At 40.5% G+C, this 15,503-nt stretch overlaps 1 protein-coding gene across 1 annotated transcript in view; it reads right to left on the bottom strand.

The window, feature by feature from the left end:
• Positions 1-5,463: 5,463 nt before the first annotated feature.
• Positions 5,464-15,503, bottom strand: part of cntn3a.1 (contactin 3a, tandem duplicate 1) — a 60,515-nt gene continuing 50,475 nt past the window's right edge. The window contains exons 16-25 of the mRNA XM_061074627.1: positions 13,598-13,715; positions 11,866-12,024; positions 11,534-11,683; positions 10,714-10,784; positions 9,761-9,995; positions 8,783-8,898; positions 8,363-8,549; positions 7,666-7,778; positions 6,412-6,580; positions 5,464-5,555 (exon numbers count right to left, since the gene is read on the bottom strand). Coding sequence (XP_060930610.1) covers positions 5,464-5,555; positions 6,412-6,580; positions 7,666-7,778; positions 8,363-8,549; positions 8,783-8,898; positions 9,761-9,995; positions 10,714-10,784; positions 11,534-11,683; positions 11,866-12,024; positions 13,598-13,715 — 1,410 coding nt within the window. The remainder of the gene's footprint in view (positions 5,556-6,411; positions 6,581-7,665; positions 7,779-8,362; positions 8,550-8,782; positions 8,899-9,760; positions 9,996-10,713; positions 10,785-11,533; positions 11,684-11,865; positions 12,025-13,597; positions 13,716-15,503) is intronic.

The following is a 15,503-nucleotide window of genomic DNA, read 5'->3' as shown; positions in this document are numbered from 1 at the left end:
TGCCAATTAAGGTAGCAGTGGAATTGTAAAAAAACTCTGATTTTGTATGAAATAACTTTATATGAACAATCTGCTTTTACTTTCACAAGTGCCCGAAAATCAAAACACATAAACTTGGCATGAAAAGGTTTGTCCTTTAAAATCCCTGTTCCCTCAAAAAGCTATGTAATAAATCAACCCTCGCAGCAGCAAATCATTGGATTGAAAAACAATGTTGAAAACAGTCCTGTCAGGTACATGAACTGTGTAACTTCGGCTTTCAGACACTAAACTTTACAGTTAACGTTTCACATGTGCAGTGTAACTCCTGTCGTGTTTCATATCTTGGTTCAGTCTCCTAAAGTGACGTTATCTCATGGATGTGGGTGTCAAACTGGAAGGTGTGCGAGGAAAAAAAATAATGCAGCCGTGCAAACCTTGTACTGTGTATTTGGTGGCGTTTGGTGGATTGTGACAATGTCAAGTAGTTAATGGCCAGGGGTTGTATGCCCACTAGGGGGCACTAGTCACCTAAAGGATGAGAGCTTCGCAACAGCACCGGGTAAAACCGGCTGAAAATCCTTCTCACACGGAGGCAAAATGATCCACGTCATCCTTGGGTCAGTCTGGAAGGTCACTCTCTCTCAGTCCAGAAAAGGAGGGCTCAAGGAAATCTGACAAGTGGTGACCTGAATGTGATTAATGACAGACACTTGGCTGAAGTTGAGGCTCTTGGTGCCTGACTGATTGGACGACCTCTGACTGACCCTTAAGCCTCACCCAGTCCTTTCTGTGAAGAGCCGTCCTCCCTCTCATCCACAGCAGCTTCGTCTCCTCTGCTCTTCATTGCTTGGTGCTGTGTCTTTGCTGTACATTAAACTTGCATTCCTTCCAAATGAATAAACAGAAGAGAGAAAAACGGTGAGATGAGAGGAAAAACCTCTTTGTCTGATCTTTACCATGTTATCTAGACTATATACCTTAGGAGTGAGGCTATTTTCAGTAAGTGGGGACATGTTGCCCGGTCATCACAACTTCAAAGGGCTGTTTCAGGGTTAGAAACAGGTTAAAGTTGTGTCATACAGAGATAGATTGTGTAAGTGTGTGTGTGTGTGTGTGTGTGTGTTTACATTAATGTCCGCCACAGGCTGTTGGTTTCAAAAGTACACACGGGCAGCCTTAGAAGAGGTTCATCAAGTCTGTCTAACCTTATCACTGAAAATGTTCCTCAGAGGGTGAGTGTGTCTGTGTGTTTCTTTTGCAGTATTATGTATCCCTTCATGGTTTGGTATGAACATAATTTAACGAACAAAAGTAGATGACTGCATAATAAAAAATGTGATAAAACAGAGCAAAATGTATGTTTTGTTACCAGGGCTTGTTTGAGTACTAATTCTTCCATGTGGTCCAAGTAGTTGCTGCAAATGCATCCTAGAAGGTTAAAAATAACGTTGAACCTGTGGGAAAAACATTTCTATGAAAGAGAAGTTACTGTATATGATGGAATTAGTGTGGTGATATCCAGATGTGGGTCATTGATGTGCTGCTCTATCAAGTTTCTGCTTTTCACATCAGATATTTTTGAGATATGATTACTTATTGTTAATTCTCACAGTCATGCAGATACTGTGATATAAAACAAGGTGATACAGTCCTGGGTGGGTGTCCTGAGGACCAAACAAATGATGATTGCACTTAGTGTGTAAGTATCTGTTCTCGGATTATTGATCAGGAGCATTCATGGAAGAATAAGAATCGCTAGTGTGATTTGAAACAGGAGATGGGCCGGTAACCACGATAAAACTGACCCTAAGAAATACATCTACAGCCGAGGATATTAAAGAAGTGGACAATTTTAAACCCACTTATTACACTTTTTTCTTTTGATTATAAGTGATTTTCATCCCACACTCTTCTACCACTCTTGCAGTTATTTCTGCCATTTTATCATATTATATTCATTTATTTATTTTTATATCTACCATTTTGGTCTCGTTTTTAAATTATTTCTAATTGTTTTAACGGTTTATTTTCTTTGTCCTTGTTTTTTTTCTTATGTCTGTCTTATTGTCATGTCTTCAATCATATGTGAAGCACTTTGAACTGCAGTCACCTGCATGAAAGGTGCTATATAAATAAAGTCTGCTTGAATGACTGATGTTACCTCTGTCATGGAAGTCATGTTTTAATTTGCATTTGTATGTCTGTTATCAGAAAGACATCAAAACTAGTGGACAGATTAGAATTAAACTTAGTGCTGGGATCTTGTATGGAACAGGAGAGGACCTGTTCAGAATCTCAAGAGCCAGCACACTCACAAGGCCGGTTTCAAAAAATAGTTTTAAACCTTAACTAAAATTTTGACCACTTGGAGGCAGCAGAACTTCTTTAGGTTTATAAGGCAAATATGGAAAAGAATTGCATTTACTTGAGAACAAGCATTAACAAAATAGTCAAGGCTCTCACTTTCATGAAAGCAAACATGTCCCGTCTGTTTAGTTCAATCCGGTTTTATTTTGGTTTGTGTTTGAGACATTTAGAGATACTTGTTCTTTACCTTTGTAATCATACAGCACTGATAGAGGCTGCTTATGGGTTTGGCTGATATGCAGTAACTGTAGCTTCCGTGCCAGATTTTGAGATATGATTTAAATATTTGTTAATCTCATTAATTCAGAAAAACAGGGCTGCTTTTCTGAATTAACCAGATTATTTTCTGAAAAATAATTAAATAAATCTGCTCAGTTTTTCTGAATTAACGACATACATGCAATATGCTTCCGTCGGCAAACTTATAAGCAAATGTTGCTTATTTCCACGTCCAGCAGTTATGTGGTAACCTAAGCTTTTCATTTGGAATCGTTATTTTGGCAAGCTGATAAACGTAATGACAGTATTTACTCTGTTTAGCTCTGTAGCTCTTTGTTGCCCAGCGAGCCACCACCGCCAAGGAGGTTGTGTTTTCGTCTGCCACAGATCGTTTGTGTCACGGATCTGAGATAAAGAATACTTTGATTTTGGTTGGACACTTTTTGATTAAGGACATTTTGCTTACTGCTTGTGTTTGGTTGTTTTTCCCCTGAGTTCTTGAGTCCCGGAGTTTCCTGTTTTATTTTGAAGTTCTGATCTAACCTCATGTGTGTTATTTTTAACGGCCTTTGTGTGTTTCCCTCCAGTTTTGATCGTTGCCTCGACTTGTTTCACCTGTTTGTCCTGCACCACCTGTCTCTAGTTTGTCATCACTTCAGTTTGTATTTAAGTCCTCATTTCTGTCTTTGTCAAGTTGTCTGCTTACTCTCTGCATCTCAATTTCCTTATCCTGCCTTGTTTCTTCTGTTTGCTTCCTGCTCGGCCTTCCCTTTATTTTGTGTTTTCAATCAATTCAGTTTTTTCTTTTTTTATTTGGACCTGCCTTCTGTCTCGCTCCTGCATTTGGGTCCACCTGAATTGTGACAGTTTGTAAGTGTGTCTGATAGTTAATAGGATTACGCAAGTAGCAGTACCATGAAGGATGTGATACAGGTATTGAAAGAACCCAATCAATTTAGGGGCACATCCATTGTCATGATAATAGAGCGAGATTGGGTGTTTTTTGAAATTGTTCCGAGAATAATGCGTGGATCTTGATTTAAAAATATATATATATATATATATCAGGCATGTTAAGAGGACTGATATTTATGAGTGTGTGCAGTTTGGTGAAGATCCAAACACACATCCGTATCTACATAATGTAAACGTGGTTTCATGAGGGGGTTGTTGGGCTTCGATGGAAATATGAGCTCTCCGAGTGACCTTCTAGTTTTAATGTATAACACAGGTGACAAGTTAAGGGAAATTAATAAGTTTGGTCTATATTTAATATAGAAATTCTGACCTTAAATTCCACTCAAGAGCTTTTCCACAGCATCTGCTAAGGTGGTGCATAAGTGCTCTGCTTTAAACTGCGTGGCCTGATGAGGAAGCAGCGCTCAGCTTTGAAACACACAACCCTTCATCCTGCCCTGACATCAAAGCAGGAAATGCAGAAAATGGCATTATGTTTATTAAAAGCAGGTTGATCCTTTCAGACGTCCTAAGCAAACGTAGCTACGTACACTGACCGATCTCATGCCGAACAGCAGCTGACAGTAAAATCCCCATCCCTACTTTGAAATGAGCTGTGTTACAAAAGTCAGTATCACTGCCACTTGTACTGTATTACAGGGCTCATCATGAAAGACATGGGGGAAAGGCATGTTGTATCTGAGACCAAAACGCCCAAAGATATGATCTACCAAGTAAGAAAAGAGGGAAAAACTCGATAGCGTACGATAAGGTCAGTTATTCATAAATTAAAGTAGGAGTGAACACAATGCGGAAAAAAAGCAGAGGAGGAAAATAAATACGTCTCTTGAATAATAACAGCATGGATAATAATCATAAGACTTAAGGCTCATTTGGGACCTGAGGATTTCATACATACAGTGTACAACAATGTGGCGCACACACTGCTCAGCATGCCTCTGTCACACACTTAATCAAGGGTGATGAGCGAGGAGGGTAAGACACCGATGGATCAACACAAGTCTGCTGTTTACGATGGAAGCCATACAGGGGGCGCACAAGTTGCATTTCCTCAACAAAGATACAACAGGTGGAACTGAACCGTGTCAGCTCGGTTACCTTTGGTTCCAGTCAGTGTCATGGTAACTCTGAGGTTCCGACGTAACGCGGTAAAACGTAAAAGGTATGAAGAAAACCCAGGCAGCGTTACAAAGATCCCAAATTCCGGTTTGTCAATAAGCAATTAGGCTTAGCTCCCTGTTTTGTTTTGTTTTTGTGGGGCTTTTTTTTTGTGTGTTTTAGTTTTTTGGCAGGGATTAGTAACCCTTGGTTTTCCTTCTGAGACGGTCCATGGAGCTTTTCCCAAACACAGTCCAGAAAGTGGAGGAAAATGACTTAATCCATGTTTTTGTCTTAAGTCGAGCTTGAATATATATTTTTCGCTCATTGAAGAATGGGTTGTGTAAGTGCTTTATGTCTCCTTCATCCCCACTTAAAATACAATCCCATCATCCGAGAAAAGTCCAGTGCTACATACATAAATCCTTTCAACAAAACCTGCACAGTCCAACAAAGAAAACCTATACACATCCTATTGTGCATCCCACAACTCCGAGCCTCCAAGGTGAAAACCATATGAGAATATCAATCGCATAGAAAGCAGCAGAGAAGGAAAAAAATCAAAGAGACTGCAGTCTTATTTCCGCGTCCTTTCAGTTCCATAAATGCAACTTCTGAAAGAACCAGTTTCTTTCAGCGACTCCTTCAGAAAGGTGGAGGAAAAAGACTCCTCCTCACAAAGAGATCTCTGTAGAAAGAAGACACAGTAGGTAAGGGGAGAGCGCAGCTGGAGATATTGCTGGCAGCCTCTTCTTGTCTCTGACCCGCGGTTTCTCCTCTTAATAAGCAGCTGTAGTGCCTGGTTCCTGCAGATGTTTGTCATAGCATGGCCGTGGCTGTGAGGATTAGGGCCGCAAGGTTAACCAAGGGAAATGCAGCGGCCTCGGGGGCTGCACCAGTGGCTACGGGGCCTGAAACACACAAAGAAATCAAAGTCCAAATTTGTCTTGCACTCTGAAAGACTCCTAGAAATCCTTGCCTCGAAATGTATGAAAAAAAAAGGTTTCACATGAATCATCACAAGTTTATCAAATCCATCGTGTGCAAAGGTGTAAGTGCAGCACTGCATCAAGAGATGGCACTAGCACATCACGCCCAGTTATGGGACCAATAGACTTTCACCAGTGAGTCGCACAGCAACATCCATACTTTGCTTTAAGGAAAAAAACTCCACATTTCAACAACCTGCTACAAGCAATATTATTTGCATGTCTGAGCCTATGTATCTGTTTGATGATATATATTTCTGTCTGTGGATAGGAGACTGTATTTTAAGTGCGAGAGATAAAAGAGATGAATGGCTTATTTGAAGACTCATTGTTTTGCACAGGCATTTAAAGGAAAAAATACCTCATAAATATGAGATACCGATTTATCTACAGACCAGAGCCTCACAAGTTCACAATCAATCAATCTAAATGTATTTGTATAGCCGATATTCACAAATCACCATTTCACTTAAATTAATTGAAGAGTTATTGTCAGTAATGGTAGAGTATGTGATAAGGCGTATTGTATATCAAGTATTCCTGTTGTAATCATAGTCATAATACTAGGCAGCTGCAGAACACAATGAGTTCAAAGCACTATGGGGTATTTTTACACATCGGCCATTGATGAACTCCAACAATGTCCCAGTTCTTCTCTTGGATTTCTCAGAAATTGTCCTTGATAGGACGGAAAGATTAGGACTCATCACAAGCTAAGCTGAATTCCTATGATTTCTCAAAGACGTTATGTTTCACACTTGTGTCGGGACTGTCCCACCTGTTATCTTGGGGATGGTTATCTGGCGGCTGCTGATGCCTTCCCCTCCCTCACTGAAGGGTTTAATCTGGATGACATAGTCTTGGTTGACCGGCAGCGACAGCTCCAAGGAGGTGGTGTTGGTCTCCACCACACTGGGAAGGCTGTGTTTGTCCTGGCTGTACATCACCTGCAGGAGGCCAGGGAGGGAAAGACGACGACAAAGTGAGACATGGCAGGAAGATGCCTCCAACACAATGCATATGAGAGGGTTCAGAGTCTTCTTGTTTACGCACTGACCCAGGAAATCTGAGTTCTAGCTTGAGTATGCAGACAGCTCCATGAGATGTAATGTGTTGCCTCAGAAACTAACATGAATCTAAGTATGTGCACACGTGAGATCAGCAGAGGAGCGGGTGCAGGAGAGATGAGGTTAGTGTAGAGAAGCATCAATCCTGATGTTTCTGCTGCAGCCTGACTCTGGGCTGGGTTTTCAATGATACACTAAGATCCACTTTCAAATCACCCCTTCAATGTAATGAGAATAATGTGTAAAGACTGCAGGTGAGTAAGACCCACACCCACAGTCCAAGTCAGAATGATAAACCTAAAAGGATTCATAATAACCTGAAATAAAATTCCTTAAGTAATAATTAAAACTTTAAGTATTTTATGCAGAGAAAGCTGCAAAATGTCACAATGTGGGAAAAATCAACTGTTAACAAGACTAAATACAAATTTCTTTCTTTCTTCTTTCTTCCTCCTTTCCCCTAAGGAACAATTTAAAAAGTTAAGTTAGCCTGAAGTCATGTATCTGAAAATATGATGAATAAATTAGTATGCACCGTCATAGCACAGAAAAACCTCAAAATTAAATAGGGCCTCATGTTCTTATTTTTTGATTAAAAGAAAATTAGCACTTGTTAATATGAATGCAGTTGAGTGCAATTGAAATCATGTTAAAGAGGCCAAACCTCCAAATCCTAATCAGGTCATCCTTGAGTCCAAGTGAATGTTTGTGCCACGTGTTTAGAAGTTCCTTATGGTTGCTCCTGATATATCACATTCACCGAAATATGTGGGCACCGTGACCGTGACCTTTGACCTTCGCCCAGCCAATTCTAATCAGTTACGCTGGCATTGAAGGATAAAATGTGAACTCATATGTCATTAATCGATCGACTGACAGTCTGTCAGCCTCTGTTGAGTTAGGATCTATAAAACCATGTGTGCATCACAGCTGCAGCCACTTTAGACAAGTAAAAAACATTTGACCTTATATCCTGTGACCTCTGACTCGTTCTCCAGAGCATGAACTTGGTCCCACTTCAGGATGACTTTGGAATTGGAGGTGTTCCACATTATTTTGACCGGGGCTTGACTAGGAGCTGGAGACAGAGATGGTGAAGAGGATGGTGTTAAAATATAAGAATAACTGTATATTTACAGGCTAGAAGAAGTGTGCATATATGCTATAATACAGAAGAAGACCAATAGGAAAAAAATCAGATGCAGAGGAGAGGTGGCTGATGTGTTGTCAGGACTCCACCCTCAGCCTGAAACATGTCATTACTGCCAGCTTGGCCTTTAAATCACGTATTGTTACCCTGCTCACATCGGCATTATGCCAAGAACCAAAGCAGGAGGTCAGGAGAGGATTGCTAGTTGATGCAATTTGAAACAAAATGTTTTTAAAATATTGGCTCTAAATCATTCAGGAGATAGAAAATACCTCTCACATATTTTCAAGCCTCAGCTACACACACTTAGAAGGATATAGTGGTAGGATTCCACTATATGTAGAATTACCTGCAGATGAAAACTCAACATGGTCTCTTTAAGGAGTGAAATCAAATTTCTTCGACTCTGATTGGTGAAAAATAAAATGATACAATAGGACAAATGGACCATGATAGTCAGATATAAAAATGAAGGAACACAAACACACACACAGTATGTAGTGAGTCCTTACGTGGTTTCTTAGTTGTGACATTGACTATGATGCTCTGTGGACCCACTCCAGCGCTGTTGTATGCCTGCAGGGAAATGTAATAGGTACTGCTGCCCTCCAGATCCCTGATGAGAACTGAAGTCTTATTCCCCACCGTCCTGACCACACTGGCTGTGTCCTGCTTCTCCCTCTCACGCCAGTACCTCAGCTAAACAACATATAAAAGAAGAAGAAAAACAACACAGGTTATTCTTTAACAGCTTGAGACTAATTGTAAGCTCATACCTCCATCTGCAACTCCACAGCTGTGGGCATGAATCCTGCATCACACTCGTACTGCCGTTTACTTCATGAATGAATAATCAGATAAGCACTGTTACGGATGGCTGATGAGACCATCCACTGTATTCATCCTGTTGTGTGGGCATGTGTTGGATTGACCTCATAGCCCAGGATGCGTCTGCGGTTGTTACTCCAGGCCAGTGGCCTCCAGGTGACCTCTACCTCGGACGCTGATACGCTCCTCACCCTCAGTCTCCCTGGAGCTCTGCTGGGCTCTGAGAGGCACACAGGATGGGAAAGAAGACATGGAGTCAGTACACCCACACTCACAATATGACGCTTGGAATGTACTGTAGCTCTATCAAACGTATCCACTCTGGTGAGTAAAGAGGAGAGAGTGCTCCAGCGTTAAGAGTAAGGGAGGAAAAAATTCGCTGGAATTGATATCACTGAAAGTATGATCAAACTTTAACTGGTGATTTACATAGAACACAACCCCCAGTGATGGACTCTGTACTTAGCATGTTTAGCACCGATACACCATCATGATTGTATGTCTATCGGTAAAGAAACTAAACTAATGGTGCCTTTGTGTTGTATCCTGTGAGCGTATACGTGGATAAAATGTAGATTAAATTACTGAAACACATAGGAAATCAACATTATTATCTACAGGTAAGTGGATAACTCGCCAGCTCTGAACATATTTGGATTCAAGCATTTCCAAATCCCAAGTGATTCAGAGCCACATGACTTTTTCTAACTGAGACGAAACAAACTGGTGAGATGAGCACAGATGAGAAACACGAGCACAATCTAGAAATAACAAGAACACTTTGAGCTTTAGCAGAAAATTTTGCTTTCATGTTGGACCACATCAATTTTAATAAGTTGATTGAGAAAATAAGGGTTTTCAAATTTCTCTGGTTTTTCTAACCAGTTGCAGACGTTTTTTTAAAATAACAATGATTTCAACTGAAACTAAAAAAGAGAGACAGAGATAAGACTCACTTACAATAAGTCTGATGTGATGGTGCAGTGTTGCAGTGTTTAATCAGTGACAGCATGTTACAGTTATTCCCACATCCCCACAGTGAAATGAAATCACTCACTGCCTGTAGCTGTAACAGTACCCACCTTCCTCCGCTGAGTGAATGGTGGTCACTGGGCTAATAGGGCCTTCTCCCTTGTTGTTATAAACCCCGACTTTGACTTGGTAAGGGGAGAAGGGAGGGATGCTCTCATTCTTGAAGACGTATCTGGAGGCATCTGGGGACGTGACGGCAGCCTGCATCCAACCTTGTGCCCCGAGTGGGCGGAAAGCCACCACGTAGCCGAAGCCCGGACCACTCTGCAGCTCCTCGGGAACAGGCTGAGGAGGAAAGAGATGACTCAGAGGAGACGACTCGAGATGACTGATATTAAAGATATGAATACATGGAGGAAATGCCGCAGTGCATGGATTTGGGCACTTAGAAGAATAGTTCTGGGAGAGGTGCTGCACCTCCAAGCCTTGGATTAATTCATCACTCTGTCAGATGCAGAGTTTTTATACTGATGGAAAATAAAATACACGTATCCAGACAGAGCTGGTGAGTTATTCTTTATAGTGTATATAATCCAGGTTCATTTAAAAAATAAATGAATGGCCAGTTATTCACTTGAGCACATACGTCTGCCACGGTCAAACAGGCATCAATATGTTTGATTCTTAACGCTAAGATCCATAAGGTAAACAGATGAAAATTCAAATCTCTCACAGAGAGTGATTTATAAAGATCCTGGATCTTACTCTTCAACCAGATCTGCACCAGCATTTACTGGGTTTTTTTCCACCACAAAGTTTGATGCAAATTAGTTCAGTATTTTGTTGTGTTATAATGCCCACAAATAAAAGACAGGTGAAAACATAACCTGCCTTTTTTAGGCACATGGGATTTTGCCAAAAATCGATTTCACCCAATATAGAAACTTATAGTACACACTGATTACTTCATGTGAGTGTTGTGTTACCAGGGCGACCATTATCGCATTCACTTGTGCTCACACACTCACACACACAGACAACTTGTATGTAACTGCAGGTTTACCTCCCATGTGATGACCAACTCCGAACGCCCACCACCACCACCGTCCACTCTGCCTGGAATCACCCTGGGAACTAACAGATGAACCACAGTGAGAAAAGTACGAAGCTCAAGGAAACACTGGACTGTTCAGTTACACATCGACAAATGGGAGCTGGCTATTAAACACTTCCAGATGTATTGAGAGTTAAACATTTCTCTCATCTTAAATGTGCAGCACATTTGATACAACAGTGATCTTATGTTTTCTTTTCATGTAAATGTTTGTGTGTGCATGTGTAATTATACATGTGGGTTTGTGTATGTTCACATGCTTGCAACTTTGTAGTTGAATATAAACACTCTAAATGAAGAGCCATTTATTTACATATATAGGAGATTTGATTGAAAAAATGTATATTTAAATCTGTTTGATCAACTTCTGTGTCTGGATCTGATGCATGTTGGTTTTGACCTGAACATACTGTCTCTTTCATACACTGCCCTGCGGAGGTCTTGTTTTTCTCACTTCACACACACACTCACACACACACACACACACACACACACACACACACACACACACACACACACACACACACACACACACACACACACACACACACACACACACACACAAACTGTCTGAAGCTTTGTTGTGAATTTGGTTAATTCATCTATTGTGTGCCCCCAGGAAGAGAATTCTCTGAAATACACTAGTTCAATAAGGTTCCCTGAACGGAGCTCTCTGCCATCCTGAACTGAATCTCTACATAAACAGAAACAAGAATTATTCCAAACAATCCGTGCCACTGAGGAAATGTAAGAAGCTGCGGACACATACGCGTGTCTTTGGTGCGGGCCTTTTTGGAGGGCTTGCTCGGCTCCCCCGTTCCAATGCTGTTGCTTGCCAGGACTCTGAACTCATACTCCACCCATTGACTCAAGGCAGCGACAGTGGCTGACAGCTGCTTTCCCCCAAGCAGCTCGGGAACTGAAAGACATCACAGGAATAACCTTTCATCAAAGCCCTGCAAGATCTACGAATGAAAGTGAGCCAAGCCAGTGATGTGTTATTTACTGTCATTTCAAATGTGCTGATAGAAAGAGACAGCAGTTGCCACCCTCTCGCTCTTTTCTATCTGCACATTAAACATTCGGGTAAAACCAGGGTACCTGTGGTAACTGCTTGCCACCCGAGAGAGAAGGGCGTTCTGGCCTGGATGGTGTAGCTGAGGATGGGACTGTGGTTATCTATGCCAGGTCCCCAGGACAGCGAGGCAGAGGTCTCTGTCATCCCGCTCACCTGACAGTCCACAGGGGGGCCGGGGGGGCCTGCAGGGGTAATTTGTCACAGTTCACTCACAAAGCATGATATACGCTGTAGAGATTAATGAAGACAAGTGGCTGCAGGACCGAGTGGGTGGGTAACAGCTGCTAACACACACTGACGCTGAAGTGCAAGACTGAATTACAACCAGTCCACAGTCAGTGTTTGAACGCGATGTAGCAAAATAATCCAAACGAAGAACAGAATCTGGTGCGTGATTTGTTCTAACAATTGTAATCTCTCTCATCTAATTTTCTGTTTTGCTAAAATGCAATATTTACACCGTAACAGATCAAAACGTGCCCTGAAGCAATAGTTCCCAACGTGGGAGTCTGATTCTCTCCATCGCAGTCGCACTATGATTAACAAGATGAGAAAGAAGGAAAACATGATGAAATTCTCTGTTTCACAAAATCCTATTCATTTTTCTTCAATCTTTGATTTTTTTTGTGAATGACCTGATACTTCTATGCTCTCCGTAAATTGAATTATAATTTAAAATCAAAGGCTGATGTGAGGAAAAATCTAAACAAAAAAATAAATCACTTACTTACTTAGATTATGTATTAGTTTCCAATGTATGTAACCTGTGAGACGGGGTCATGAGAGGATAATTTCTTTTTTATTTTAAGGGGATCAAAACCAACGAACCACTGTAATATAGGGATGTATTTAGGAAGGCAATATGGAAATATACACTGTGTCTGCATCATGGTGCAGATCTGCCCATCAACATGTGACTCACATTGACAGTCTTCATATCATATCATATCAGACCGTAACTTTGTTCACATGCTTCCATTTACAGGGTTAGAGACCGTTGCTATGCAGTTAGCTTTAATGCTCCATTGTGAATGAGCGAGACATTCATAACAGAAAGTTTGTTTCAGAAATTATTTTATGGCAAAAGACGAAGGACAGATTATGAGTGAGCTTTTCTCTCGTATCTCATGAGTTGTTATCTCAGTAGCACCGACACATTCACCGCTACATTGTTGCAGGGCATGTCAGATATGTCTCTGCAACACTGACAATGTGTGAGCGCTTTGTCACTTTGTCATATCCTCTTCACTACAGGTCCCGTAAAATATCTGCCCCTGGCTCTTGCTGCTTTACACTGGAAGTGGGAGTAGTGAATACACAAAGTTGTTAGGGAATAATTTATCTGCTTCATTTTCTGCAATAAATTGGTTCCTGGCACCATTTATACAAAGCGTATAACTACAAGCAATAAAACATAATATTTTAAACATGTACCTGAACTAGTCAAGTAATAAAACCTGATTTGTATTTAAACATTTGGTCCGCATAGAAATACATAGTTGAAATAGAGCAGGAGGATTGTCAAAGTACAAATCAGAATTCCCTGTTATCCCCATATTTTAGGTTGCTTATATAATGAGAATTTTCCCCTACAAATAAAATGTATTTGAGGTGTAAAAACACAAATAAATGAAATAGGAAGGTTGTACGTGATTGGACCAATGGAAATATTTGTTTGTGTCTATGAAAACATATTGTAAGTACTTGGATGTTGACGTTTGATTTCTTGTTACGTGTTGTGAGGGGCATCCTTACCTCTCACTACCACATCAGTAGCAATAGACACGCTGTCCACTTTGGTCTGAACGGCGCAGGTATATTTCCCAGCATGCCTCAGTTGAATGTTCCGAATCATGATGTCACCGGCTGAGCGCTGTCAGTGCAAGAGTTAGAGTAGAAAAAACAAAAACAAAACAAGTTAGGAAGAAGAAAAAGAATTGGATTGTCTCAGATAAAAGATTACAGTGTTTCAGAAACAAATGCGATATGCAAGGTATTTCTTTTGACATTCAGTTTATTAAATACTGGAAGAAAAAGATACAACACAAATCCGGGGATACACCAAATGACAAAGTGCAGATTTTCATGATCATCTATGAGGGCTGCTCTTTGTGACGAATTAAAAAGCTTCTTTCACCTTTTGTTCCCTCTGATTCTATTTACTCTGCACACATCCATTCAATGCCAAACGAATTATTGCGTTGGAACTTTTAAGTAAGTGCTAATGTTGATAGTGTCTTATCTGTGGAATTGAGGAACTGTGAAGCAGGATGAGACCCAGAAACTACTTTGATGTATAATCCGGGGCATTTTGCAGAGATAAAAATTGAGCTGCTTCAAGTCATTCATTTCTCACTTTGTGCACATCTTATTTACAGAAGGAAAAGCAGCTGACTGAGCTTGCTTAGTAAATCAGTTGAGACTCTAAGTCTGACAAAAAATAATGAGACATATGTTCTGTGCCTTTCAGATACAGAATAATGGGTAAATGATATTCACTGTCCATCGCACATCACATTTGTACCAATACCGTGTTAGGATTTGTTGTTTGATTATTTACTTATTTTCTGTCGTATATTCAGCTAATGGATCTTTCTAACATGGTTACAAACCATGATGACATGTTCCCATCTTAGCTCTGTTGATTCTCAAATTCTCAGACTCATTAAACACTATCCCATATGGTATGGAATGTATGCATTAACTCTCTCCCCCAGAGAATACTCTTTGACCTGTACAATGAAGACGCCTTACACTACAAGATACTATACATGTCCTTATTTAGGCTGAAGGCCCTGTTGTGTGATGTCATGTTATCTCTAGTTTTGGGGTCACATCTCCCCTATAAGACTCCTTGTCTGACAGTGGCAAGGCAGATTTCACTTATTCGCTGGTGTGATATCTCCGAGTTTCTAGAGCTCGTCCTGACCTGTAAAATTCTTATAATAAACTCTGTTTTATTGTAAGTTCTGAGTCCACGGTGTCCTCATTTCAACAACAACTTCAACAAGACTCTACTGCTTGAAAGACACGACACGTCAAATAAATGCTGATATTTGATATTTTTGAAAATGCTGTTTTACTGGGGTTTGGCAATGTGTTCTTCACTCAGTCTTAAGTGTTAAGTGCCTCTTTGGCAAATATCAAGTATAAAACATGTTAAAATTTAACTCTTGTGATTTTTATATGATAAAAAGCCTTCTGTTTTTTATCAGTAAACGACATGGCTGTGTGTTCTCACTTTAATGCTACAGTAAACAAACGCCAAGTCTGTAAATATAACAGATTCAGACAGCCGTGGTTTATGATGTCACAAACCAAAGAAACCAATCCTGTTAACTTGTGGGTGGGGCTCAGTAGCTGCAAAGGTTCCTCACCCACAGGAGCCTTCCGCAAAATGAGGAAGGAAGGTGTAGATTTACATTCACACCAGTTTCATTTTTTTAATGTGTAGATTCAGGTGTTATGATAAACAATTTAGGGTGGGGTTTAAATAATATACATAGCTGTGCTGGGTATTAGGTGTAAGTCAAGTTACTTTAGATGACAATGTTCATTCAGTTTGTGTTTGTGTTAACAATGTCTTCCTGTTCCACTTAGGATTTCTTATCCAGATTAGTCACAGCTGTTGTCACACAGCAGTGTTGTCCTGCACAAGGCA

This window comes from Limanda limanda, chromosome 7 (genome assembly GCF_963576545.1).
Source record: "Limanda limanda chromosome 7, fLimLim1.1, whole genome shotgun sequence".
Classification (NCBI taxonomy): Eukaryota; Metazoa; Chordata; class Actinopteri; order Pleuronectiformes; family Pleuronectidae; genus Limanda; species Limanda limanda.
This window is presented reverse-complemented; position numbering and strand designations above follow the sequence as displayed.